The sequence below is a fragment of the Rhipicephalus microplus genome, chromosome X (genome assembly GCF_043290135.1).
Source record: "Rhipicephalus microplus isolate Deutch F79 chromosome X, USDA_Rmic, whole genome shotgun sequence".
NCBI lineage: Eukaryota > Metazoa > Arthropoda > Arachnida > Ixodida > Ixodidae > Rhipicephalus > Rhipicephalus microplus.
In genome coordinates, this window is record NC_134710.1 from 223,151,596 (window position 1) to 223,176,845 (window position 25,250).

Below are 25,250 nucleotides of genomic sequence, written 5' to 3' on the forward strand. Positions count from 1 at the left end.
ACTACTCCAGATCAATAAAGTCTAACACCCTTGTAACGCATGCATGTATTCATGTGTGATGTAGGAAAAAAAAAACGCAGCATGTCCACGGACTGAATGATAAGTGGGGTGAAGTCTCCATACGTCCGTTTGTGCGTCCCTACCTCCAACAGTGGGTCAATCTGTCCGTCCGTGCCTCTGTCCATCTGTCTGTATGTCCATCTGTGTAGTGAACACTCCAAGTGCAATCATCTGGCATGTTTTCATCACATATTGATTATATACAAGTATCGCCATCTAGTGGAAATTTTAAGAAGCATCTTTTCATCATATATTGATTATATACAATACCGCCATCTAGCGGTATCTAGCCCAACTTCTAGCCCAACTTTACGAAAAGATGCGTGGCCATTACATGGAAATATGTGGTAATAAAAATAAGGGTAACGGGGGTGTGGGGATTCACTTTTCATGTGAGTTTTGATATGACTTTTCATATGAGTTTTGAATTATAATAAAAGTTTTCAAGCCTTTCTTGTCTTGATGCAGAGTGCGGAAGTCAAATGTTTCATACAAGTCTGTGAATCAGATGCCAAAGGAACCAGAAGTCAAAGAACTAAAAATATTTGTTGGTAAGATTTTCTGTTTCTAAATATGTGCTATGTCCGAATGCTGAAATATCATATTGACCAATACTACAACCAATCGTTTATGAGATCGTGGCTATCCCTTTTTAATTTATCAGGAGTGTTCTTTGCTGTCTTTTAATGACACTTCAGTTTTTTTATTGCATTATGGCGATATGCCTGCCAACCCTCCCTATGCATCTAGGAAACTGCCAAATTTTGACCAATATTCCGAATTGTACAGGTGTCACCAAAGATTTTCTGAAAAGCTGCCGTAACCCCACTGTGCTATACTGTGTGTCTTGTTTCTTTTTCAGACAAGAAGTATGAGACTGTGATTTTGCCCATATTTGGCATTCCAGTTCCTTACCACATTTCTACAATCAAAGTAAGTTGGCTTGAAAAGCGCAGAGCCCTGTTATGCTGACAACTCTTAATGTAACCATTTGTTCTATATTTTGGGTGGATTTTAATCATATAAATATAGCAGTCTGGTGCGAAACTTCTTTTACAAAAGTAACACCAGAAAAAATATGAATTGAAAGAACTTGTTCATTTTCTGGCTTGCAGGGGCACAGTCCTTTTCTTTTTTCATGTGCCCGAATACCTACTACTCTTCCCAACTTTGTCGCTGTTGCAGCACTCATTAGCATAGTTAGCCACGACCTCGTGGACAGATACAGCTGCAAGTGGGAGTGGTGTCATCCAAGGAAACAATGTTGTATGCCTATTCATTGGCACTTTCCAATAAAGGGGTATTCATAACAGGGTGAAATCTGCCCTTTAAAAAGGGGGGGGAATGGCCAATCTTGTGCTATAGCAGTTTTGCAGGTGTGCGCAGCGCCTGCGTTCGTGTGGAGCTGAGGACTTTTTGACTGGTAGGATGCTTGGCAGAAGAATTTCGTCTAGATTTTTGGCTATAGTATTGTGCCAGTTGCTCCTGCATAAGGTTCATTCCAACAGATTTTATACATTTCTTGTGAGTTTAAATTAAGGAGGTATCACTGTATCTTATTTCATTAGTGAGGTTTTAAGTGTGTAGCACACTCCCAGTAAATGAAGTGGAAGTCTTTTTAGTGGAATTGCTGGTTTATTAGAACTACCTCTAATATAATTTGTTTTGTACTTAAATTGTTCACCTTTGTTCTTTCAATTAGTGGCACTCCCATTAAATGTAACAAAAGTTACTGGTCTTTTCATGCTCCAAAGTTTGCGTGACTTATTGCCCGAGATGCTGTTTATGGTGCTGAGTGGGAATTAGGCTATACACAGCAATTCTATTAATGCTTGGGCTTGATTTCAGAACATATCACAATCTGTTGAAGGGGACTACACCTACCTGCGGATAAACTTCTTTCACCCTGGTTCAGCTTTGGGGCGAAATGAAGGCAACGTCTTTCCTAATCCAGAAGCGACATTTTTAAAGGAAATGTAAGCATTTTTTTTTTTTTTTTTTGCTACAGAAACAATAAATAGTCTGTGCTGGAGTGTTTAGCAATCATTGGTTGTGCATGCTTAAACCATTTCTTTATAGCCAAATTTGTTCATCCTGTTTATTTTACTGCATTCATTATTTGTATGCGATTAATGTGTTTCAGAACATACCGAAGCACCAATGTGAAGGAGCCTGGGGAACTTTCAGCACCCTCATCTAACCTGAACACAGCTTTCAGACTGATCAAAGAAGTTCAGAAGAAATTCAAGACAAGGGAAGCTGAGGAAAGAGAAAAGGAGGTGCCTACTTTTGTCCAGCATGAATTTCTGCAAGCTGCAGAAAAACATTCTTTGCTTTCATCAAGTTTTTAAACTGTGTGATCTTGTTTGCTTGTTGCAGGGCATAGTAAAGCAGGACACACTTGTGCTGAGCTCAAACAAAGGAAATCCAAAGCTCAAAGATTTGTACATTCGGCCAAACATCTATTCCAAGCGCATTTCGGGCATCTTGGAAGCACACTCCAATGGTAAGTATCGGACCAAGGAAGGATACTGAAGTGATTTAAGTTAGATAAGTTTATTTCCTGTGAGGTTTCAAACTAGCCTGAGAGTTGCCACCATTCTTAAAGCGTTGGACAAGCATCAGAGATGCACTTGAAGGGATACTGAACAGAATTTTCGCCGCCAAGATTTTCAGTAAATTGAGATATTGGGCCCTGAGATGGATGGAGACATTAATTCCAGGCAGAAACTATTGAAAAAAAAAATTAATTAAATGCTTTACTCACAAACTGCCACATCTAGCAGCCGTGCCGTGAACTAGAGAAGGTGACAAATAGTGACGTCACACACCCGAAAAGGGCAAGTCAATAATGCGAGCCGTCGACCGTGTTTGTCAACTCTTTCAACTCCCACTTCGCTTCCCAAAACTGGTATGAACAGCAACAGCAAGCATTTTTTCGGGCTGGGGCAAAGCACCAGTGCTTTTGTGGAAGGGATAGAGTGGGATGAAAAGAGGTGGAGAAAAGGATGTGGAGGACAAGAACACGTGCATCCTGCAGGCTTTTCGGTGAGTGTGACATCACAGCTTGCGAGCAGCTCCGCGCTGAAAATCTAACAAAAATACGATTAACTGTTCAAAAATACGGGAAATGAACTCCATCTATTGAAACAGTGGCATCTTCTGGGTCGCATGTAGAAATTTCGTCAGTTTTTCCAATTCTTCAGTATCCCTTCAAGGGCACCGGGTAGTCCCTATGCCTCCCATGCATTTTTAGTCATCTTGAGGTGTGGAATCTCGATGATACAAGCTCCAAAAAAGCACACAATATATTCGTATTGTCCCAAATTCGTATGAGCCGATAACAAGTTGAAGCTAATCATAAAGATGAACAAAAACTTTATTGGAATCAACTACTAGTGCTGAAAAAAAAGTCCATGATGTTCTTTCGAACTTTCCTGCCTTCACCGCTTCTTAATAAAGGGCCGTGGTTTCCTCACCCATGCGCTTAGAGTGCGTTTACACTTGGCATCAAAGGGAGAGAAAGCAGCAAAGCTTACCAGAAAGTTACTCCCTTTGCCCCTTAAGGGGGACGTGGGTCTATAAGATATCTCATCTATTTTTAACCGAATATGATGAGAGTTCGCATGCTTACTTAGTTTGTTCTCAGATTCAATTCTAAAAATGTAGTTATTTTTCTGTAGCTTCATTAGTTCATTGAATAATCAAGATAAGAATCTATTATTCCTACCGTAATATAAAAACCACCAGTCAAAAGTTTACAAATGACATACGGATTAACAGTAAAAAGCATAAGACACACAACATTGGAAGCACTTTTTTTGATTGGGTTATTATTTTCGCGTTATTCCTGCTCCTAAAGCTGCTCCATAAGACTGAAGCCCGCTTCCATTCCTGTATGAGTCACTTTTAGGCATTCTGCTGCACTCAGATGAATTACCTTTCCTGCGCATTACTCCACGCTGATTTTCTGCTTTTAAGGCATCGCAGTGCTTCTGTGTACATGTGGCCTTTTCTTCTATGTTTCAGGTTTCCGTTTCACTTCAGTACGAGGTGACAAAGTTGACATCTTGTACAACAACACCAAGCATGCCTTTTTCCAGCCTTGTGATGGGGAGATGATAATCCTTCTCCATTTTACACTCAGGGTTAGGCATAATTATTTATTGTGAAGTGTTGGCCTGCCGCAGTGGTCTAATGGCTAAAGTACTCTGCTGCTAACCCGAAGGTCACGGGATGGAATCCCGGCTGCAGCAGCTGCATTTCCGATGGAGGTGGAAATGGTGTGGGCTCATGTGCTCAGATTTGGGCGCACGTTAAAGAACCCCAGGTGGTCAAAATTTCCGGTGCCCTACACTATGGCGTCCCTCATAATCATATGGTGGTTTTGGGGCATTAAACCCCACATATATATCAATTATTGTGAAGTGTTCCCATTTGGTACATTGCCGTTGGATATAAAGTTTGTTGTAGCCTCCTAAATTCTTATTTTCTTGGACACCTGCAATTTGTGTTGTTGAAAAGGAGACAGAATATACTTCATAATAACCATTGCTTGGTCTCGTGGCTAGCCTTGCTTACTGTGTTTAGGGTTGCCAGTAAGTAAACTTGTGCAAATGTCTGCTGATGTTAGTTCGCCTGTGTTAACATATGGGGCAGAAACTTGGAGAAAAACAAAGAAACCTAAAGAAAAGGTTGTGAACCCCTGGTGAAGCTTGTGACGTATCTGGAAGTGATACGTGTAACATTGGTAGAAAGATTACAGGGGATTAGAAAGAAAACAGTGGTAATGAGCACAAACAAAGGCACTATCACCTTAGGTCTGCTCCAACACCATATGCCGTGTTCATCAGGCTTCGAAAGATCTGAAGTCGTTTGGAATTCGCCCACAACCAGCTGTTATAAAGTGTGACAAGTGGGTACAAAATAAAGTAAGCAAAGCTCTCGGCACTCAGTTAGTGATACAAAACTTATGGTATGGCTGTCAGCCAAGTGTAGTCACCATGCATAGCTTTCACATGCAGTGACCAGCTTTTCAGTTCACTCACATTAGTGGCAGAGCAAGTACTGCATACACATGCTCCCAGTGCCATATTTCAGTAATTGAGAACTTTACATATTTAGACACTAAGTCACCAGTTGCCTTTACTATAATTTTTTTTAGTCATTTAGTAGGTTTTTTGTGAGCATAAGTGAATGGGTGGAGATTCAAAATATGGAGTGTAAGCACACTTACAGAAAGCCCTAGGATATTAAGCCGTATGTGTTCTGGCTCTGTTAAAGGGCACAGCCTCTTGATTAAAAATTTTGTTGAAGTGCACCAAAAAACAGATTAACAGAAGAGGCTGACAAGCCTGTTGCAATTCTAATATTTTTACAATGGACGATGCATTCAAAAAATAAGTGCTGTTGTGCAATCTTTCAAGGTTGAGACCTTGTTATATTTAACTGATATTATATTGTTACATTTCTTGGCTTTGCTCTTTATACAAAGCAGTTTGTATTGTTGCTTATTGTGAGCTCATCATTCTTTAGAATGCCGTCATGTTTGGCAAGAAGAAGCACAATGACGTGCAGTTCTACACTGAAGTTGGAGAAATCACTACGGATTTGGGGAAACATCAGCACATGCATGATAGAGACGACCTTGCCGCAGAGCAGGTGAGTAGAAGGCTCTATTGTTTGTCATGGTTACTGTGTTTAGTATTTGCTTAACGGGGAATAGATAACAAAAACAGGTTTACAAGTATTGCCCCTCACTGTTATCTTTAAAGCAAACCCCACAAAATTTTTTGCAAGTTGCTTGAGTGGATATTTACTAATGTTTTGTGGATTTGGGAAGAAAATGCAAAGCCCACATGGAGCCAATGGACACTATTTTGCATTTTGCCCTATACTCATCATCATTGTGTTTCTTGATGCTAGATAACTACACTTGTGGAACATTTTTGTCTTCACTTTCATTTTATTGCCATGCTGTGAAGCCACCTTAAAGTTACGTTTATGTGATTAGTGAAATATAGGAACGTCATTGAATTGAAAGAATGGTATCGTTCAGAGCAAAAGTAATTGTTCGATAATTTCGGCCAGTTTTTTCAGTTGTGAAAGGGTTAAATAAAACCAAATGGTCGAAATTGCAGTAGCCCTATTCTACAGCATCTCTCATAGTATTGTGGTTATGGAATGTAAAATGTCAGATATTGTATTACAGTGGCTGTCCTGCCATTGAGCTGGACAACTTGTGTTTTGGTAGCATTTCAATGCTTAATGATGTGTTGTGGGTTTCTGACTGCACCTTTCATGTAAATGCTGGTTTCCCACCGGTGTTGGTTTTGCGATGAAAATGTGTGATGAGTGTGCATTGGCACCACTTCCTCCTGCTGCAGGGCACACAAGCATTTAGGCTTAGCCTTGAAACTGGTAACTCAAAAGCCATTCTGCAATGCCATCGGCATGTGCTTCTTTATTTATATGTACATGTGTGGTTTTTTTTAACTAAAATGAGTACATTCATTACTACAATGGCTTCAACCAAAAATTTTGGGACTAAGACCATTCCTTCTTCAGTGGGAGTGATGATGGACATGGGGAGAATGCCACTGGAGATGCAACTTTAAAAAAAGTGACACTGAAGGGAAAAGTGATTTATTGCGCTTTAGTAAACTACAAATTCAGAATTTCGAGAAGAGCAGTCTTACCATCAGAGAAAATGCTTCGTAAGTGAAAACTTCACGAGAAAAGAAATTCGTAAATGAAAAACTTCATGAGAAAAGAAGTGTAGGTGGTGACATGACCTTGAAGTTCCCACAGCAAACGCCTTTCATAGCGTGATTTTGACAGCGTCTACTAGGTCATATTCGCAGAGTACGTGTCTCGCAGCATGCATGTGGCAATACGTCGTTTCTAATCTGTAGAAATAAAGTGCATCGTACTGCATGGGTGTGGTAGACATAACATACCAAGTTTCAAAAAGTTTTGAGCCAATGTCTCCAAAATACAAAACACCTGTTTAAAATCCATGACATCATGTGTGGAGTTTGGCATGAAATTTAGCAATGAAAGTTTGACCTTGATTTTCTCCTCTATATTTAGTATATAGGGGGAAAAGTAACAACATGATATTTTTAAGACTACAAATCGTCGAGCCAAGCCAATTCTTTATTTTACTTAAGTGTCTCTTTAACACATCGCCACCTTCGTCATTATTGCCCCCTGAAGAAGAAACTGTCAGTTGGGCAACATCAAAGAATGAACTTATTTTTGTAAGCGTCAATAGTGAGGTGACAAGGTGTATGATATCAAATTTTTCTGTATGCAAAATAGCCGAAGTTTGTTCACTTGCGAACTTCCAACTTTCTGTGGTCTTCTCACAGGCTGAGCGGGAACTGCGCCAGAAGCTGAAGACTGCCTTCAAAACATTCTGTGAGAAAGTGGAGGCAGTTACCAAAGGAGAAATTGAGTTTGATACACCCTTTAGAGACTTGGGCTTCCCTGGTGTACCCTATCGCAGCACTGTACTCCTGCAGCCAACCTCCGGTTGCTTGGTCAACTTGACAGACTGGGTGAGGAGGCAACTGTAGAGGATTTCTTGCCTTATCATGCCATGAAGTCCTGAGAAAGCCCTCTCGTATCACCATTTATTTTTCAATTTGTTTTCTGCTACAGAATCCTACAGCAGCGGTTCCCAGGAATGCAAGAGTTTTTAGATATGTGGATGATATCTTAGCACTTGCCGTGGGATGCCTCAAATTTGAATTCTGAGTTGCCACAAATTGTCAGAACATTTGAAGGATGTCTTTCTCCATTCGTTATAGCACTTGAAATTTCACATGAGGATTCCCTTCGGTTTTTGCAAAACTGTCAATGCTAGTGTATTCTGTAATGCGTTTCATTTGACGCATCGGTGTTTATTATTTTTAGAGGCTGTTTGATCTTGAATTTTGGTGTCCGACCTGGCAAGCCCCCCTCCCTCACTGTAGGAGGGACTCTTCTTTGGGATTTCACGGTAACCTTCAGTCAATGGGCACAGTTCCTGTTGTGCATTGCAGTACTGGGTGTTGCTCTCCCATAGCCTCTTCTATTTGTTGCACTATGCAGTAGAACCCTGCTGAGACATTTTACAGGGAGCAGATGAAGTGAAGAAAAGCGGAATTGTTGGCACTTATAAATGAAGCAGCTGAGCAGTGGGAAATACGGAAGCGCAGTTTTATTTCTGTTCCTATGCGTGAAAATAACTGTGCCGCGTGGACCGGCGAAGTTTTTCGCAGTCAATCGGAAATGGACATTTTTTTTTTTTTTAGTAGCTTAGGTGTGATATGATACAAAAACACCTATCTGGAAAAAAGTTTTGCTGCCGCAAGACCACACTTAAAAGCTAAAGGCTAAATGAACATATTACTGTCACATCAGTTAATCATTTTCTTAAGTTTATCTTGTTGTTTGGGCTTCTGTGGTATAGGTATAGTAAATTTTAAAATGTTGCATGTTTTACCAGGCATCACTTGCATCCTGCTGAAATTCAAGTTCTGCTGCCTTATGATGGTGCTTTGTCAAAATCAGTTTTTCTCAAGAAACTTCGATAAGATGCTCACAGGAATGTTAGTTCCAGTGTTTTCAAAATATTTTCAGCAGCAAAAGTTTGCTGCACATGTGAGGGCCATCTGAATTTTGCAAAACAGTGAAAAACAATCTTTCAATATTTGTTTTTGCATCGTCTGAGCATTGTGCTTTTTATTGTTTATTTCAGGAATTAGGTTGATGCACAGAGGTAATTTTGAGAAAATTATCATTTCTAGAGATTTTTTTTTTTGCTGGAAACTGAAATAGACAAAAAACTTCAATTATTTCATAGAACTCTCTCTGAAGCATACCATCTCCTCAACCTTGCAATAAAACTGCTTTGGCCTATGTTGAGGTGTTTGTTGCGCACTAAGGTGGTCAAAGAAAAATCATTCAGGAAAAGCATTTATATGATTAAAAAGCATAAGAACTTTTGATAAAGAATGTTCCGTCCAAGTAATTTGCAATTTGGAAAAATTGTTTGATTTGCACTTCATAGCATTGGCACATTATATTAGCATAGTGAAGGGAGACAAACGATGGTGAAAATGGTAGTTTGCCAAGTGAGCAATGAAAGCAGTGTTCACGAGGGGCTTTTGAAAATTTAAATGCTCAACTAAGGTGCCCTCAACTAAATGCTCATCCAATCTGGGTGCATTGGTTGTCACTTTTTCAAGAATGGTAAAAGCCAACTAGAGCACTGTGTTTGTGTGACTTCTTTGTCTTGTCTCTAGTTTGCTTTTGCTGTTTTTAAATTATACTTAGTGAGGGTCATCAAACAGTGCATAGGCAGAGTATATGGGCCATGTATCTGCTTAGTGGTATAGGCACACCCATGCACACACCCATGCACACACCTATGCTTGAGATGCGCACTTACGTCTTAGCCACGCACCTCTCCCTCTTACCCGGACCTCCATCATTGGCCATTTGGTGAGGCAATATGCATCAAGGCATCTCTCTCCTTGCTTCTCCTCTGGCTCCTTTTTGCCAATGACATAGGTAAAGCCTCATTACGTAACCAGCTGGCGAATGAGCTGGATTCTTCAGGCAATCTGCATTCCAATGGCACTGGCTACATTGGTGGATCAACTGCAGTGTTGGCTGCAGCTTGCTCACTCGTGATCCACAGTGCTTAAGCAAGGCATTCGTATAACTGAATATTATGGCATTGTACCCACTTAACTTAGATTGGGGAGTACTGCATATTCATTCCCCAGAAATACCAGAATGTTACTCCATAAATGTAATTGCTTTGAAACTCACTTTTTTTTTTCTCTTCCAAATACAGCCACCATTCATCGTCACTCTGGATGAAGTGGAACTGGTTCATTTTGAACGAGTGCAGTTTCATCTCAAGAATTTCGACATGGTGTTTGTGTTCAAGGACTACCACAGAAAGTGTGCCATGGTCAATGCTGTACCTATGAACATGCTCGACCACGTCAAGGAGTGGCTCAAGTTAGTCTTCCTTTTGTTTTCTAATTATAGTTGAGTATAACCTGTAACCTAGAATTGAACTAAGACTGTGTTTTATTAATGTCTTGGCTCGAAGTGCCATTTAGATTTTTAGATGTGGATGTTAGCAATCATATTGGTACTTGTTATTTTACAGCATGTGCATGCATGTGTAATGAAGGGACAAAATGGATTCTATACCATAACAGTTGGAAGCAGGGCATTGACCTAACTAGCAAGGAATCGTCCCAAAAAAGTGCAAGAACCACCATGACCTTCGCAAAGAAAACCAAAAAGTAACTGAGGTTTAATAAGTTGACTTATTTTTGAAAATATTTTGAAGTATGCAGTTGAACCCCTTTATAAGTGTCACTGATAAAACAAACAATTGGATATAAGACACCAATGTGCCTACATCGAATTAGAAAATGAGAATGTGATCCCCTGTGTATAATGGATATCTTATATAAGAGACAAGAACTATACCCTGGTGTATGTCTCTCATAAAGTGCTTGAACTATAATGATTAAGTAGCTCGTGTTTGACCAGAAGTTCTAAACAATGAATTCTGTTGATTGCGTTGATTGGCTTGGAATGAATTCATTTGGGAGGACGGGAGGGCTTATCTGCTTAAATGGGGCTGCCTATTGGCCGCTAAGAGCTGTTGCTCCCGTGCAGCCTCCACAGCTCGCTGGACGGTGCTAAGTTTGTCTGAGAGTTCTGAGCTGAGCAGCAGTAAGGCACCTCTTGCAGTTATATTCTAATTTCACAGTGAAACTCTCCTACCTGGAGCACGGGAACGTCTTACTTTCATAACCTTTCATTGTGGTGAACGTCTCACTTAAGGGGGGACGTGGCAAGTAAAACTAATTTTTTTATTAATGTACTGTTTGTGATGAAATTTGGTGTGTGTATGTGGATGATTGTGAGGATTCCAAATATGAAAACCATTTTCAAATACCTCTTGTACTTTTTGAGTTACAAGCATAATTATACTAATTAATGCTCTTCACACTTAAAGAGATAATTATTGCTAAATGAAATTATTTTTTCATATTATTATGTTCCCAAAGCATCAACTTGTGCAAAGAAGCTATTAGTTGATTTTTCTAGTTCTTGTAACCATAAATAAAATTTCCAAAACATGAATGTTGTTTTGCGCACACATCGCAGTAATTATAAAATGTGTTCTAAAAATTTTAAATGATGAGTAAGAAGAGAGATAAAGCTTTATTGCACTGCTAAAGGCCTCCTGAGCCTAGTGCAAAAAACGGAACGACTCTATCAGTCTTTGTTAGAAAATGACGGATGTTCTAGCGAAGGCACATAGGCGAAAATCAAGAGTTGAGAAAACTGACTTTGAAAGTTCACTCTTGTTTGGAAGTTCACAACATGCCTAAAACACTCAGAATCCTCCTGGGCAGTAATCCTGAGATGCTGTGGCCTTGGCCTCTGTAGAGCGCAACCCAGTTTTGCGCTTCTTTGTCGTGGAACAATGCGCCTTTTGAGCCCTCTTTACCCTTTTGGCATCCTTTTCGGCTGCTCGCTGCAAAGAGCAGTCTCCTGGATTGAAGCCCAGTTGAGCAGTGATCTCTTGCAGCGCACTCTTGCATCCACCATTGAAACGGCAGACTGCATCTGCAACTGCACTTTCCACACTTCGAAGGGAGGCGAACTGGCTCTTGGACTGGAGTGACCAAATGAGGCTGTTCATACTCTCCACAGCGTTCTGGGTTTTTCCCTGCGCACACCTTTCAAGGAGCTCTTTGTTCGAGAGGCGCTTGTAGATTGGCAGCAGTGCCACTCGCACGTGAGGGGGCAGTTTATGTTTGTGAGGCGGCAGCGGCTCTCCCTTGGCCAATGCCTGATTGTGCGGGCACCAGGAGTCAGTCCCACTTGGGCACAGGTTGTGGTGTGGATCCTGGTCTGTGGATGTTACATGGTAATAAGTGGCCATGATGGCCCTCTCCATGCCAGGAACATCGTTGGGGTGGCTCTTAATGGCCCAGCCATAATAATTCGTCAACTTCTTTATCAGGCCCTGCGTCAGCCGGCCTTTGCCACCCATGCTCAGTCCTCGGCCTTTGGATTTGTGCTCATCAAGAAGGTTGCGCAAGGAAGTGCCCATTCTTTTTTTCACATGGTTCACACACTCCTGTTTCTTAATCACCATGTAGCCATACACCTTGTCTTGCGTGAGGGCAAGGTACGTACGGCTGTCACCGTCGCAGAGCACATTGATGTATCGAAGCTTGTACTTGGTAAACGATCTTTCAAACATGATCCTAGCTGCTTCTACTTCCATTTGGCCTGCATTAGCATCGGTGTTCTTTTGGCACTGTGGCTTGTGTTTCTCAAGCCACTCCTCATAGTTGTCGTCACCAGACTTGGGGCCAACAGCACAGCCTTGGCAGTAGTTGGACAGGACACAGTGGTCCAAGACCAAGCCTGTGTACAGCTCGATTACACAGCCCACGCCAATATGACTTCTGTGCCCCCTCGTCATCCACGTGCCGTCGTAAATGACGTCAATGTTGCCTGGCACTCCTCCTAGGTCCTTGTAAATGTCATGCACCTTCTGTGCACTTTCTGCTTCAATGCGGGTGGCAGCTGATGTGGTGGCAGGGTGGCTGTACTTCCTTTGCAGTCTCTGGTAGGACTTGTGGTGCAGTGCTCGATGCGAAATGTCCATCGCAGAAAAAATGTCATTTATGGCAGATTGTTTTCTGCCAACTGACTGCACAGCCCTCAAAACACGCACGTTTACCTCAAAGGGGTTCGTTTTTTGTTGCCCGGAGCACCTCGGGGACGACCACGCACTGTTCACTCTGCCACAATTGTCACAAAAAAGTTCCATCCTCGCCGCGAGTCCAAGGCAGTGCGTAGTCTCGAGGCGTATCGACCCTTCGTCGCACTTGTTGCACTTTACTGACGAAAGCAGACCGTTCAGCATCTTCTTATTTACAATGAAGAATGTGGAGTCCTTACCGCCGTCATTTTCGTCGCAGCCTTCGTTCAGAAGCTCGAGCTTCCGCTTTGAAGCGGACTTCGATGCTACGGCATCCAAAACATCCCGCCTTGTCTGCGCCCGCTGCGCGATTTCTTCACTGCTCGGAATCTGGGCCGAAACTCGCGATAGAATGTTCGACGCGCGCACGCCCGGAGTTGCAACGGCTGCCGACGCGGTGCCACCGCAATCGGGTTCGCGAGAGCGTCCATCACGGTCGACGGCATCCGGCGGTCTGACATACGACGATGTGGCACCTTCCACACTCTCGGCCTCACAACAATCAGCGAAGGGTCTGAGTAGAGGCTCCGTGACGCTTGAAGAGCATGCTCCGTCCGGAACTGCGACTGGGACGGCAGCCGCAGTCGTCTGCCCTTTGTTCCAAGCTTTCCGACGCTTGCCGTACTTGTGGACGCTCCGGAACTTTTTTTGCGGCAACATAGCACCGCAGTATGAGCAAGCACTCAGAAGAGACCACCGATGTAAACAAAGCTTGGTAAAAAAAGCACGCGAACTATCACAAAAACAGCAAACTGGCAAAAAACGAAGCGCACGCCGGATGATTCTCGACACGGCGGCCGCAGATGCGCTCGCGCTTCCAAGGTTGCCAAGGTGCGCGGCGCAGCTTTGACCAGTAAGAGGTCGCGCCTGCTACCACGTGACCCGCGCAGCCAATTGCCGTTCTTCGTTTTCGTTTTTTTACTTGCTCCTCGCGCTTTTATTTTCACTCGGCGAAATACGAGACCGCGACCATCGGGAAGCCGGCTTTCTCCTCTTTCCAAAGCTACCAAAATGGCGGCCCACGGTCAACAACTTGGCGCGTTTGTGCGGCGTGAACAACACCGTTTCAGGGGCTTTTTTTTCGCACTTTTCGGCGACTAGCCTCGGCAAAAACACTATTTGCGGGATTCGTAGCGCACGTTTCGCTGTAATATTTTAGAACAAGGAAGTTGAAGGTCTGAAGATTACGAAAAAAAATAAATCAGAAAATCGCATATTTTGACCAAAATCGGCACTTTACTTGCCGCGCCCCCCCTTAAGGGGAGACACGGGTATGGGAGGCCAAAAATTTTCCGAAAAACCGATTTTTTGAAGTATCTTTTTTCATAATCATTAAGGTCTAAGGAAGCTGTTCCTAAAATATTGTAGCCCTGTAATGCATATTTGTCGAGTTATGGGTCGCAAAGTCAGTTTGATGACCATTTTCGCTTCCGAAACCACCTCAAAAACGGTCGTATTCAACGCCGCAGCGCGCGAGAACCGCACCAAGTAGCACGGCCATTTTGGCCTTATTTTAAAGACGCATTTTTCTATTATTTGTTCCTAGTAGAAGAACGTTTTTCGTCTAGCAACAACGCAGCTATCACGCATAAAGAAAAACTGAATACTCGCACATCATTGGTGCGTTTTTGTCACGTGGGGCAGTTCCCGGTTTTCTATTGGACGCGAAGGGATTCGTCTGCTAGACAGTGGCGTGCAAGCCGCCATTTTGCGTAGAGGCCTAACAACGGCTGTGCATTCGGTGCAATGGCAGGCGGTCATCGGAAGTTCCGGAGTGCTCATGCGTTCGGAAAAAAGGCGAAAACGGCGTCCGAGAGCCCGCACCTTATCACCAGCGAGACCTTCTGCCGCCAAGAACTCGGAAGAAGCAGGCTGTGCCAGCGCTATCACCGCCGCGGCACTCACGATCGCGGACACGATAGCCGCGTTCCAAGATCACACGAGAGCTGTGCGTGTCGACACTCCCCTGGTTTCAGACACTGAAAAAGTGGCCATCGAGTGTCATGCGAGCGATGTTCTGCAAGATCTTTAGTCGAAGTCTGCCACAAAACGCAAACGGTCTTTTTTTCGAGACTGAGATGGAGCCACAACACCTGGTACGCCGTTCACCGTCGTTAGCTTAGAGTTGGTCAACGAACTTCTTCAGTGTATGAAGTGCGGTGTGTGTGGCGGGCCTGGCAGAATCTCCAAGGAAGACCGCGAATATGGCGTAGCCGCGAAACTTGTTCTCACATGTGACGAGTGTGGTAAACTGAGGACCGTATGGAGCTCGCCGAGAGCAGGGGGGGGACGCAGCGCACGGCCCCTTCGAAATTAACGTGCTCGCGGTTCGCGCGTCAATGAGCACAGGAGACGGGCAAACTGCGCTAAACGATATTTTTTCCGCCCTAAATATTTCACGGAGAGGCCTGCACACCAAGACATACCAGGATTATGTGAAATTGAAAATGAACCCTGCCGCGCAAAAGGCTGCCGCCTGTGTTATTGACGACTGCGCGAGCACCATGAAAACGGTGTATTCCGAACTCAACTATGGAAATCCTGGAAATATCGCCGTTTCCTTTGATGGGACTTGGCTGACCAGGAGCCACTCATCCCATATTTGTGTAGGGACCGTGATTGAACTATTCACGGGTTATGTGCTCGACTTCGTCGTCCTATCGAACTTTTGTTTGGGCTGCCAGCTAGGGCCGAAGGAGGACAACCCAAGGTACGCCAAGTGGTAGCCGGTCACACTTGCCAAAAGAATACCTCCAGTAAGCCAGGACAAATGGAGGTGGAAGCAGCACAAATTTTATTTGGCCGCTCATTGGAGAGACATGGGCTCCGCTACACAACGATGTTGTGTGATGGAGACAGTCGGGCCTTCAACAGTCTGCAGGAGGCACAGATATATGGCTTCGTGCCAACAGAGAAAGAGGACTGTGTCAACCATGTGCATAAGCGTGTGGGCACAGCACTTCGAAACCTCCTGCAAAAACAAAGAGCCGAAGGAAAGCCAAGCCATGGCGGCAAGGGCAAACTGACAGGCGAGGTGGTCATAAAGCTCACGTCATATTATGGATGGGCTTGACAAAGCAACCAAGGAAGCATTGAGGACATGAATAATGCTGTCTGGGCAATCTTTTATCACGTAGAATCTACTGATGCAAGCCCTCAGCACTTTCACTGCCCAACTGGTGAAGAGTCGTGGTGCAAGTACAGCATGGCTGTTGCCAAGCAGCAGACTCCTCCGAATCATTGCAACAACCTGCCGGAGTATGTGGTTGATGCCTTGCGACCTATTTACACGCGCCTCTCTGACAAGAAATTGCTGGAGCGTTGTCAGCGAGGCGAAATACAGAACCCAAAATAGAGCCTGCACTCCGTCCTCTGGTCGCTCGTGTCCAAAAACAAAGACGCATCGCTTTTCACCATTGAAGCTGCTGTGGCCGAAGCTGTCGCAAGGTTCAACGCTGGCAAAAGGAGAGCAGATGCCGCCATATTGAAGGAGCTGCACCTGCAGCAGTGTTGTGGCCGCTGAAAGATGCTCAAAAAAGGACAGTCGCCGACTAGTGGCATCGGAGAAGAAGCATGAGCATGCTGAAAACTTCAAGCATGCCATGAAAAAAAAGCGCACCAAGGAGAATGATGATGACTACATTCCTGGTGGCTTCTAACATGGTTAATACACCGATTCACACTTTTTCTTGTTAAATATAAGGGCTCAGCATGTTCCTAAACTTCTTTTCTCGTTTTCTCAAAACATTTTTCATCACACCCTAAGCCATTGCCCACAGTATCTTTTGATGTAGCAGTCGGATCGTGATAATTCTTGCAGCATTTGAAAGCTTATACATTGATTAGTGCAAGAAAACAAAAAAAAATGTAATATTTTTATTTACAATAGTGATTTAATTAGCAACAAACTTAAGCAACAGTTTCAGATTTCTAATGAGTATACTTGTTAAGGCCATAACTCTGGTACCAATGAAGCTAAAAATAAAATTATGGTTTTGTTGCACTGCCTGGCCTTCATGGAATGCTGTCATATCAAATTTGGAGCAATATTTTATGAGGAAGATGTCAAAAGGCTGGGCAGAATGCAAGTTTATGTAACAGTCAATATTTAAAAATCTAAAAGTGATAGCAAAAAACTAATTGCATATTTGTTTTCAGCTGTAAAAAATACATATTGTATTAAAATTTCAGCTGGAAATACTGAAAATTAAAAAAGAAAATTTCAGACCAGTGTCTTTTTTTAAAGAATAAACAAAAACATTTTTTATTTACACTTAGCTTGAAAAGAAGATAAGAGATTGGTGGACACCCTTGAAAGATGATGCAATCACGTTGCACTGCATTTTAACCGGCTGCAACACTTGCACTACTGGCGTAACCAACGCGTGCTCTGACTGGCCTGGTTTGGCCGAAAGATATCAATGTTACCCGCCGCATCTTAAACTTTAGTGCACACAGAGAGGGACATGAAGTCTGTTGACAGTCTGCGTCAACACGGCAAAAGTTCCTGTAGGCGATAGTCTGTTGTATCGTGGTCTGTTAGAATCAAACTTGGCTCTATTAATTGATTTATCGCACAGACAAAACTTGGGCCAAATAACCGTTCGTTGTATTCTAAAGTATGTTGTTGATGGGTCTTTCACTATGAGTGTACAGTTTTTTGTGGTTTTTCTTGGTATTGACTGAATTAAAAAAATTTTTTAAACTTGTTCTGAAATTCATGAGGTATTACATTGCAATTTTATGTTAACCACCAGAAACCCTAAATTTTTTTGCCATGAAGCGGCTGCCACGCTGAATGTCTCTCAGCCATCGGAAACTGTGCTTTCTGGGTAAATTTATATAGGACAGAGTGAATTGCAAAAACATGTTTACACCAATCAAGACTAACACAAACAAAAGCTCACACTTAAAACATACCTGGGTCAGCGTTACGCAAATGATTGTGTTTACTGTGGTTAGCAGAGGCAGTAGAGTAGTTATTTATACAAAAGCACGGACTATGATGCTATGCGATGCATACATTTGAGACAAATTGATGCGCTGAACTGCCACAGTGGGTCATTTGCCTACGCAGAGTTGTCAATTACGAATAGTAAACCAGTCGCTTCTCCTATACTACAGCCTTATTTGTATGTAAGGAGTTGTAAGAAATGGCCGTGTACTAGAGGAGTCTGAAAAATTTGTGACCTGTGCCCTATGCATTGTCTTGAGGCCAACATTTCGTAATGAATGCTTGTAGATGTGTGGCAGCTGTCTTGTTCATATTTTATTTTATTAGCTATGCTTCTAAATGTGTGGCAGTTGTCTTGTTCACATTTTGTTTTATTGGCTCTTTTTATAAAACTGTGTTCTTGTGCAGTTCGTGCGACATTCGTTACACTGAAGGCATTCAAAGTTTGAATTGGACCAAGATTATGAAGACCATCACTGATGACCCAGAGGGCTTCTTTGAGTCTGGTGGTTGGTCCTTCTTGGACCCGGAGTCTGATGGTGAAGAAGGTGCTGGGGATGACGATTCTGAGGAAGATGACCAGTATAACCCTAGCGAAGAAGATAACTCTGGTGAAGACGAATCTGACTCTGATGATGACGACTCCGAGGACTACTCGGCCTCAGAAGTCAGTGAAGATGAAGACTCTGGGGGTAAGCATCATTTTCCAACATTTTTTTTTTTACCCTAAAATTGCTGCACCGCTCTACAGCAGAACCTCTATGCATTTTTCACGGGGGTGTGGCAGAGGAGAGAAGGGGTTGGTAGTAAGTTGAGGATAACAATGGAAAAAAATTTAAAAATTACAGCTGTGTCGAACAGCGCAGGATTTCATTTTGGTCCTTAGGCTTGAAAAAGACCTGTAGCTTTCCTTGGGGCACCTTGCCCTACAGGTACACAGTTTACTGAGCACCTGTGGGGCCATATCATAATAAATATAGTGCCACTATAGCCATTGAGGGTGTTGGGTCCCATACCTGGCAAATGTTTACTCTGAGCAGTAACATTACTGGCCTAGTTTGTTGGTGCAGTTTGCACAGTGCCAGACTGCCATGGCCTGTAGGCAGCAACGTAGCCGTGTTGGATGGAACGCTTACTTTATGGCCTATTCATTGGGAGCACCTCCCTGTGCTTGAATTCCTAGAGTCTGTTTTTGAGATAGTCGCAAATTGTACAGTTGATCCCGGATATATCAAACTCTGATATATCGAATTATTTGCTTTATGGAACAGTTGAGAAATTTCCTTGAATTTTCCATGCAAAAGTATAGGACCAGTGCGCCTGTATATCGAACTCCCTCCCAGCGGGACATCCGAATGCTGTGTCGTGCCAAAGCACAGAAAGTGCATTTTTCCTAGTAAATAAAGACCGATTTTCCGCCACGTTTTAACAAGTTCTGATCCCTTTGCGTACGCAGTGGACGAAAAAGCAGTATTGTTCCATTGCACTGATCTGGTTTTTTGCGCGGCGCTGGCGAGTGCACCACTATGCTTGATGCGCAGTCCGCAGGTCATAGTGTTTGCGCGGCCAAAGTGTTTTTTAAAAAAAAAAACGATTGCCGAGGACACCAAAATGAGACTGCGAAATGACTCTGTGATCTCGTTGCAATGTTCGCATTCTCTTCCTTGGTTAGCACACAATGGCACACGAGCCAGAAAAACATAGCCTTCCAAATGTGCAACCTCGTGACTTATTTTGGTGTTTTCGGTTTCAAAACGCTCGTCTCGGAGGCTACCCTTTTTTTAGCTTTTCGCATCAAAGCAGCTGAAAGCACTGGCTGCGAGCTAAAAAGGCATAAGTGACATCGACAGTGGGAACTCAACGTTGTATTTTGTACCTTCTGGACTTGTGAACTTCTCGCCTCGTTCCTTCGGGAGTTGAACTGAACGTTGACCCATTGTAGCAATGAAAATCACGACTGGCGCATGGAGCGATGTCAAATAAAGTACCGGCGTTAACTTTCCTTGCGGGCCCGATGACAACTTCGGGTGCGTCATGACCGCTGGCTTACGGTGCCTTGGTGAATTCTGCGACTTATCGGTCCTGATGACATAGCTGTTGCATCGATGGTCAGATCATGACTGCCGCGTCCGGTGCCGCGGAAATGTGCCCGTGTGGTTATGAATATGCCATAGCTGCCACCGCTAACCAACTTTTTGCCACGCTACAAAGCTTGCATAGCTGATCTTGCTTCAATCAACGCTGTTGAGGCTGAATGAGCGGAATTTGCTTATTTGAAAAGCTTTAGTGATATTGAAGATGACTGGAACTTGACGGTGCGCAAGAAACAAGACAAGTTTACGGACTATTTTCATGCGAAATAAAGTGCCGTAACTGTCAAGGTTCTGTTTGGCATTGCATAAGTTGTTGCCAGATAGAGAGGGGTCAGTGTTGCCAGACTGCCACTGAATCTTAGCTTTCCGTACAGTTTAAGCCTACGGCTGTCGCTGTTTTCAAGTAAATGTGGCTTGCCCGTGTCACAAGGGTGCCATAAATAACCTTCGTGCTGCTTCGGGGTTCCCAGTATTTTGCGAGCATCCGGGTTGTGCCCATGTCACTAAATGGCCAGCAGCATACCGTATTTACTCGATTCTACGGCGCCCTCGATTGTAACGCGCACCCGATTTCCACCGCGAAAAAAAAAAAACGCAAGACATCGATTGCAACGCGCACCCAGTTTTCTCGCTGGTCCGCACGATCACACCACTCGAAAAAACGACTCCTTTCGTGAGCGTCTTCCATTTAAATATGAGGTACGGGCGAAGCTTGTGCTCATCTGACGTGTAACAGAGCATTGCCGTCACTGTAGTTTTACCGTGGACCGATCTCAGTACATGAACTTGCTTCGCCCCCTTCTTCTCGACGGTTGTGGTGCCAGGCATGTAGAAGTAAAGAGGTGTCTGATCAGCATTCCCGATTTGCCCAAGCAGGTAGCCGTTGTTGCGCCCCAAGTTTAGGACGATCCTCTGAAAACTGTGAAGCTTTTCATCGTATTCTTCCGCAAAACTTTTCGCATATGCATGTTCCCCTTCGGAGGGAAAAGCCTTTCCTCTTCATAAAGTTAGTTAGCCGGCACCTGCTCGCTTTAAACTGGCTCCGCATTAGACCTTTTTCTAAGACTAATTGCATAGCCCGCACTTCGAGCAGTTCTGTCGTCACGGGCCGCTGTGCCGCTCGCTGCTCAAGCACATACTCGCCGAGCAGCTCTTTAATTTGCGGAAACCGACCCTGCTGAGGTCCACTGAAGCCTTTGCGTGAAGCTTTGCTGTCGACAATCTTTTGCTTTTGTTTCCGCCGGTCTCGCACGCACGTTTCGGGAACTCCGGACGACCGCGATGCGGCCCGATTTCCGTCCGTTTCTGCACACGCGATGACTTTTCTTTTAAAAACGGCATCGTGGTGCACTCAAGTTTTTGGAGTCGGCCCTTCCACGCCGTCGATGCTAATGCACTACTAGATGACGAACTCCTCAGCACCCGTACGAAGTGCCGCACATGGGAAACACATAGGCAGAAATGGCCGACGCGCCATGCCGACGCACGTAGGGGGCGGACATTTTGGATTTGCCGGTGGCAATAGATTGGCCGTAATTTTTTTTGTTCGTACTCGATTTTAACGCGCATGCGATTTATGAACTCGCTTAACCGAAAAAAAGGTGCGCGTTAGATTCGAGTAATTACGGTATGTGCCGTTTCGGGGTTGTCAGTATTTTTGCCAGCACCTATGACAAGCAGGAGTCGTGTGGGTGACCGTGCAATTACGGACAGCTATGCACAGCAACAGAGGTATTCATACTTTGGCGATAACGGTGTATGCTGTGCACGCTGTGTGCGGACCTTCGTGATGCTGTTCATTTCCCTTGGTAAATCCGCCGTCGCACGGGCGTTCCCTACTTCAAGTTTGAACTCTCAAATTTCCTGCTTCCGAGGCACGATAGATTCGGATATGTTAATATTAGAATGGAATGTACAGCAAAAAAAGAGGGCTCACATTTTGGAACACACACAGGCTGCTAAATAAAACAACAGTGTCACCAGACCGCCCAGACACAACGGATTACACAGGAATCATACCGTAAAGCCGGAACTGCAGGGGCAAATACCCCTAAGTTTGGCAGCCCACTCATGCAAAGCCATACAGAACCTTGCCCGGTAAATGGCAGTTCGCACCTTGTTCTTCAATATAGTGTGAGCGAATAGTTATGTTAGTGCTTGTAACAATTTCAGAAGCCTGAAATGCTTTAATTTTGGTCTTAAATATGTGTATTTTGTATTTTCAATTATCAATATATCGAGCTATTTTGCGATCTCTTTCGAGTTCGATATATCTGGGATTGACTGTACAAGCGAGCTGTGTATCATCCGCTGCTACAATGCAGTTAATTGTAAAAGGCTGGCAGGTCTGCCTGCTTATGGATGTTTAAATGATTTAGGGTTACGCATTGTGTGGTGGTTCTTTTTGTGTGTGCGTGGCAATTTCAGGGCGAGAAAATTACTGTGCAGGCCAACTACGCCAAAGTTCACTAGTCCACCTGTTTACATGGCATCGGACAGTTTCAAACCCCTTATCATTATTCTTCGTCGCAACAAATACAGCTAGAGCTTCTCGATCATGCCAACGTTGTGTTCTAGCTCCATTCCAGTGATGCACTTTTTGTCGATAATATTCAGCCTAACCAAGGTATCTGGGCTGCTGAATGTGTCTCTGTTGTTGAAAGCGTAGCATATCTTTTATAGCCTTTCTTCTTTGTTAAGGAACTGACACTAACACGTGGAAGTTTTTTTGTTTGTTTGTTTGTAAGTCGTAATGTATATCGCATATTGTAGCTACTGGAGCCAAGCAGCAACAGGAATCGGCCCTGCGTGCTGTAAATCGCATCTTCACGCAAATGAAAATTTAAACCGGGCAAAAGTTAGATAATTCTCAGTAAAATCGATGTTTCCTAATTGCACTGTTCAGCATCCTTCAGCATTCCTATCATAATGTTAAGCCTAAATTCTGACATGAAGCATGTTTGGCACGATATGGTACAACTGCTGCTCATGCATGTTTAAGCGCTTGTCGTGTAGCAGGTCAGCGTACGTAGAAAATTAGCCGCACCATCAGTCGACAGAAAATGCCCTGGGTTGCAAATCTTGCCAACTGATTCTCTCCCAAGCCGCCAAATGTTCGCGAATTGCGCAGTAATAAGCATGAAGCGGCGCTACTGCGGGGTTTTTATCGCTGTGAATGAACTACCAAACGAGTCGAGTGGTAATTTTGGTGAAGAGACATTAAAGGCAAATAACTATTCATGTGAGAGGGAAAGCTCATTGTATGACGTCTAAGAGGGCAATATTATCAACAGAAGTGGCCTATATGCCGAGAAATTTAGCTAAATGTACCGCACGACGTGCGCCCCTCGTGGGACATTTTTGAAATTATCCAGATGACCTGAGAGCATTCGACTAAAATTAATTGCTTGTAATCGAGCTGCAGTGGAACCTCCATTATACGACTTTCTGGGGACCACGCACAACCGTCATATAATCCGAGTGTCGTATAATCGAAAAACTAAGATTATAGGCAGTGACGTTAACCCTTGCCCAAAAAACGGGTGCAGACTACCTGAATAAGGCCACGGAACGTGTGCCTCAGCGAGAAAGGTAGATTGAATTATTCTTTTCAGTGGTGGCTAATGGCAGCATTACAGTATAGACCACTTATAATGTATGTCGCGGGAGTCTCTAATATTCGCACTATAAGCGGTACCGCACTATAACCAAAATAACTTTTTTCAAGGGCCGCACTTGTGCAAAATGTGTTGAGCATGCAGCTTCGCGTGTACGAGAATCGAAACATGCAATGCGTGCTTGCTAACATTTAAATTTCTGAATGTTTATAGAACTTAATGTCCAAAGACACGTGTTGCCAATGAAATTAACGCGAGGGGGGGTGCCCCGCCAGTGGTCTAGTGGCGAAGGTACTCGGCTGCTGACCCGCAGGTTGTGGGATCAAATCCCGGCTGTGGCGGTATCACTTCCGATAAAGGCGGAAATGTTGTAGGCCCGTGTACTCAGATTTGGGTGCACGTTAAAGAACCCCAGGTGTTCGAAATTTCCGGAGCCCTCCACTACGGCGTCTCTCATAATCATATAGTGGTTTTGGGACGTTAAACCCCACAAATCAATCAATCGATCAACGCGATGGGGGTGTGTATGTCCAGCAAATGAAAGCACCATCAGGGAAATTCGCGGACTACCATACCGCCTCAATTATGCCCATTACTCATAAACTATGTCGAATCACGTCCGAAATTTGACGCGTTGAAAGACGCCAAGCATTCGATTTCACGGGCGTGCACCCGATTTAAGACATTGCAATCGAATCGCGAACCACTATATTTGAGCGCGATACGTGACGCCCTCGTTTTCATTTAACGATATGTATCCCTACCCATCAAATGCGGCCACCACAAAGAGTTTCGTTGATTCGGTACCAAACCTCAACTTATAAATTCACGCGACCGCTTTAGATCGAAGCGCAACAAACGCTGATCATGCCTAGCTTGCCGTTGAGTGTGTTGTTGCGAAAAGCTTGTCCAAAACATGAGGATTCGGCTGCAAAAAGATCGCACTAGCAGTGAACCGAAAACCGCGTGCGTGACTCGGAAGTTCGCGGCCGGGAGATCAGCAACAACGGTCGACAACTCGCCAAGCTTACATACGACAGCGCACTGGCAGCAAAAGTGAAAGCTAGCGTCATAAAACCGTAAAAGGTTTTCATTTTACGGAGGAGGAAGCAAAGGCGATATTTGTTGAAAGTGTGATAACGATGACATCTTTCCCGACAGGAAACTGTTAAGTGCACGTAGTTGATAAGAACGGGATCGTACGTGCCACATGTTGAGCGGTGCGCGGCCGGAGCCACGCTAGTGACTTAGTACGCTGTAGCCGCGTCGGCGCTGGTGCAATGGCTCATCGGTCACCGAGGCAATCGTCCTCCTCCCTTACTAGGCGAGCTCGTGCAGTGTCCCACTGTCTTCTTTTTTTTTTTCATTTTTTTTTCTTCCCTCCGTCTTTCGTTCGTTCACTCCGTGTCCCCTCTTCCTCCGTAACGACCTCGTCGTTCACTCCCCAGCGGTGCACCCAGCACTACTCGCTACCGCATTTGTCACAAACGATTTCCGGCAACCGCATTATAACCGGTCTTTCAGCTTGGGGAACTGCACAATAATGGTATGCGTATACATGGGATTCTATGGGAGGGTAAACGGGAGTAGGAAAAGACTGCATTGTAAGCAGTTCTGCACTATAAGTAGTTACGTTATAAGTGGTCTACACTGTATGTAGTTGCAGATGTGAGTGAATCTTTATTCTCACTTTAAAAAAAATGAATCCAATGCACACCTCT

General features: G+C 43.9%; 1 protein-coding gene across 1 annotated transcript in view; it reads left to right on the forward strand.

Annotated features, from left to right (window-relative positions):
• The window catches only part of dre4 (SPT16 homolog, facilitates chromatin remodeling subunit dre4), a 124,799-nt gene that overhangs the window by 77,367 nt on the left and 22,182 nt on the right, over positions 1-25,250 (forward strand). Inside the window, exons 14-23 of the mRNA XM_037427774.2 lie at positions 529-611; positions 923-993; positions 1,909-2,036; positions 2,204-2,339; positions 2,440-2,566; positions 4,090-4,208; positions 5,596-5,721; positions 7,434-7,622; positions 9,911-10,080; positions 18,228-18,511. Of these exons, the coding sequence (XP_037283671.1) occupies positions 529-611; positions 923-993; positions 1,909-2,036; positions 2,204-2,339; positions 2,440-2,566; positions 4,090-4,208; positions 5,596-5,721; positions 7,434-7,622; positions 9,911-10,080; positions 18,228-18,511 (1,433 nt within the window). The remainder of the gene's footprint in view (positions 1-528; positions 612-922; positions 994-1,908; positions 2,037-2,203; positions 2,340-2,439; positions 2,567-4,089; positions 4,209-5,595; positions 5,722-7,433; positions 7,623-9,910; positions 10,081-18,227; positions 18,512-25,250) is intronic.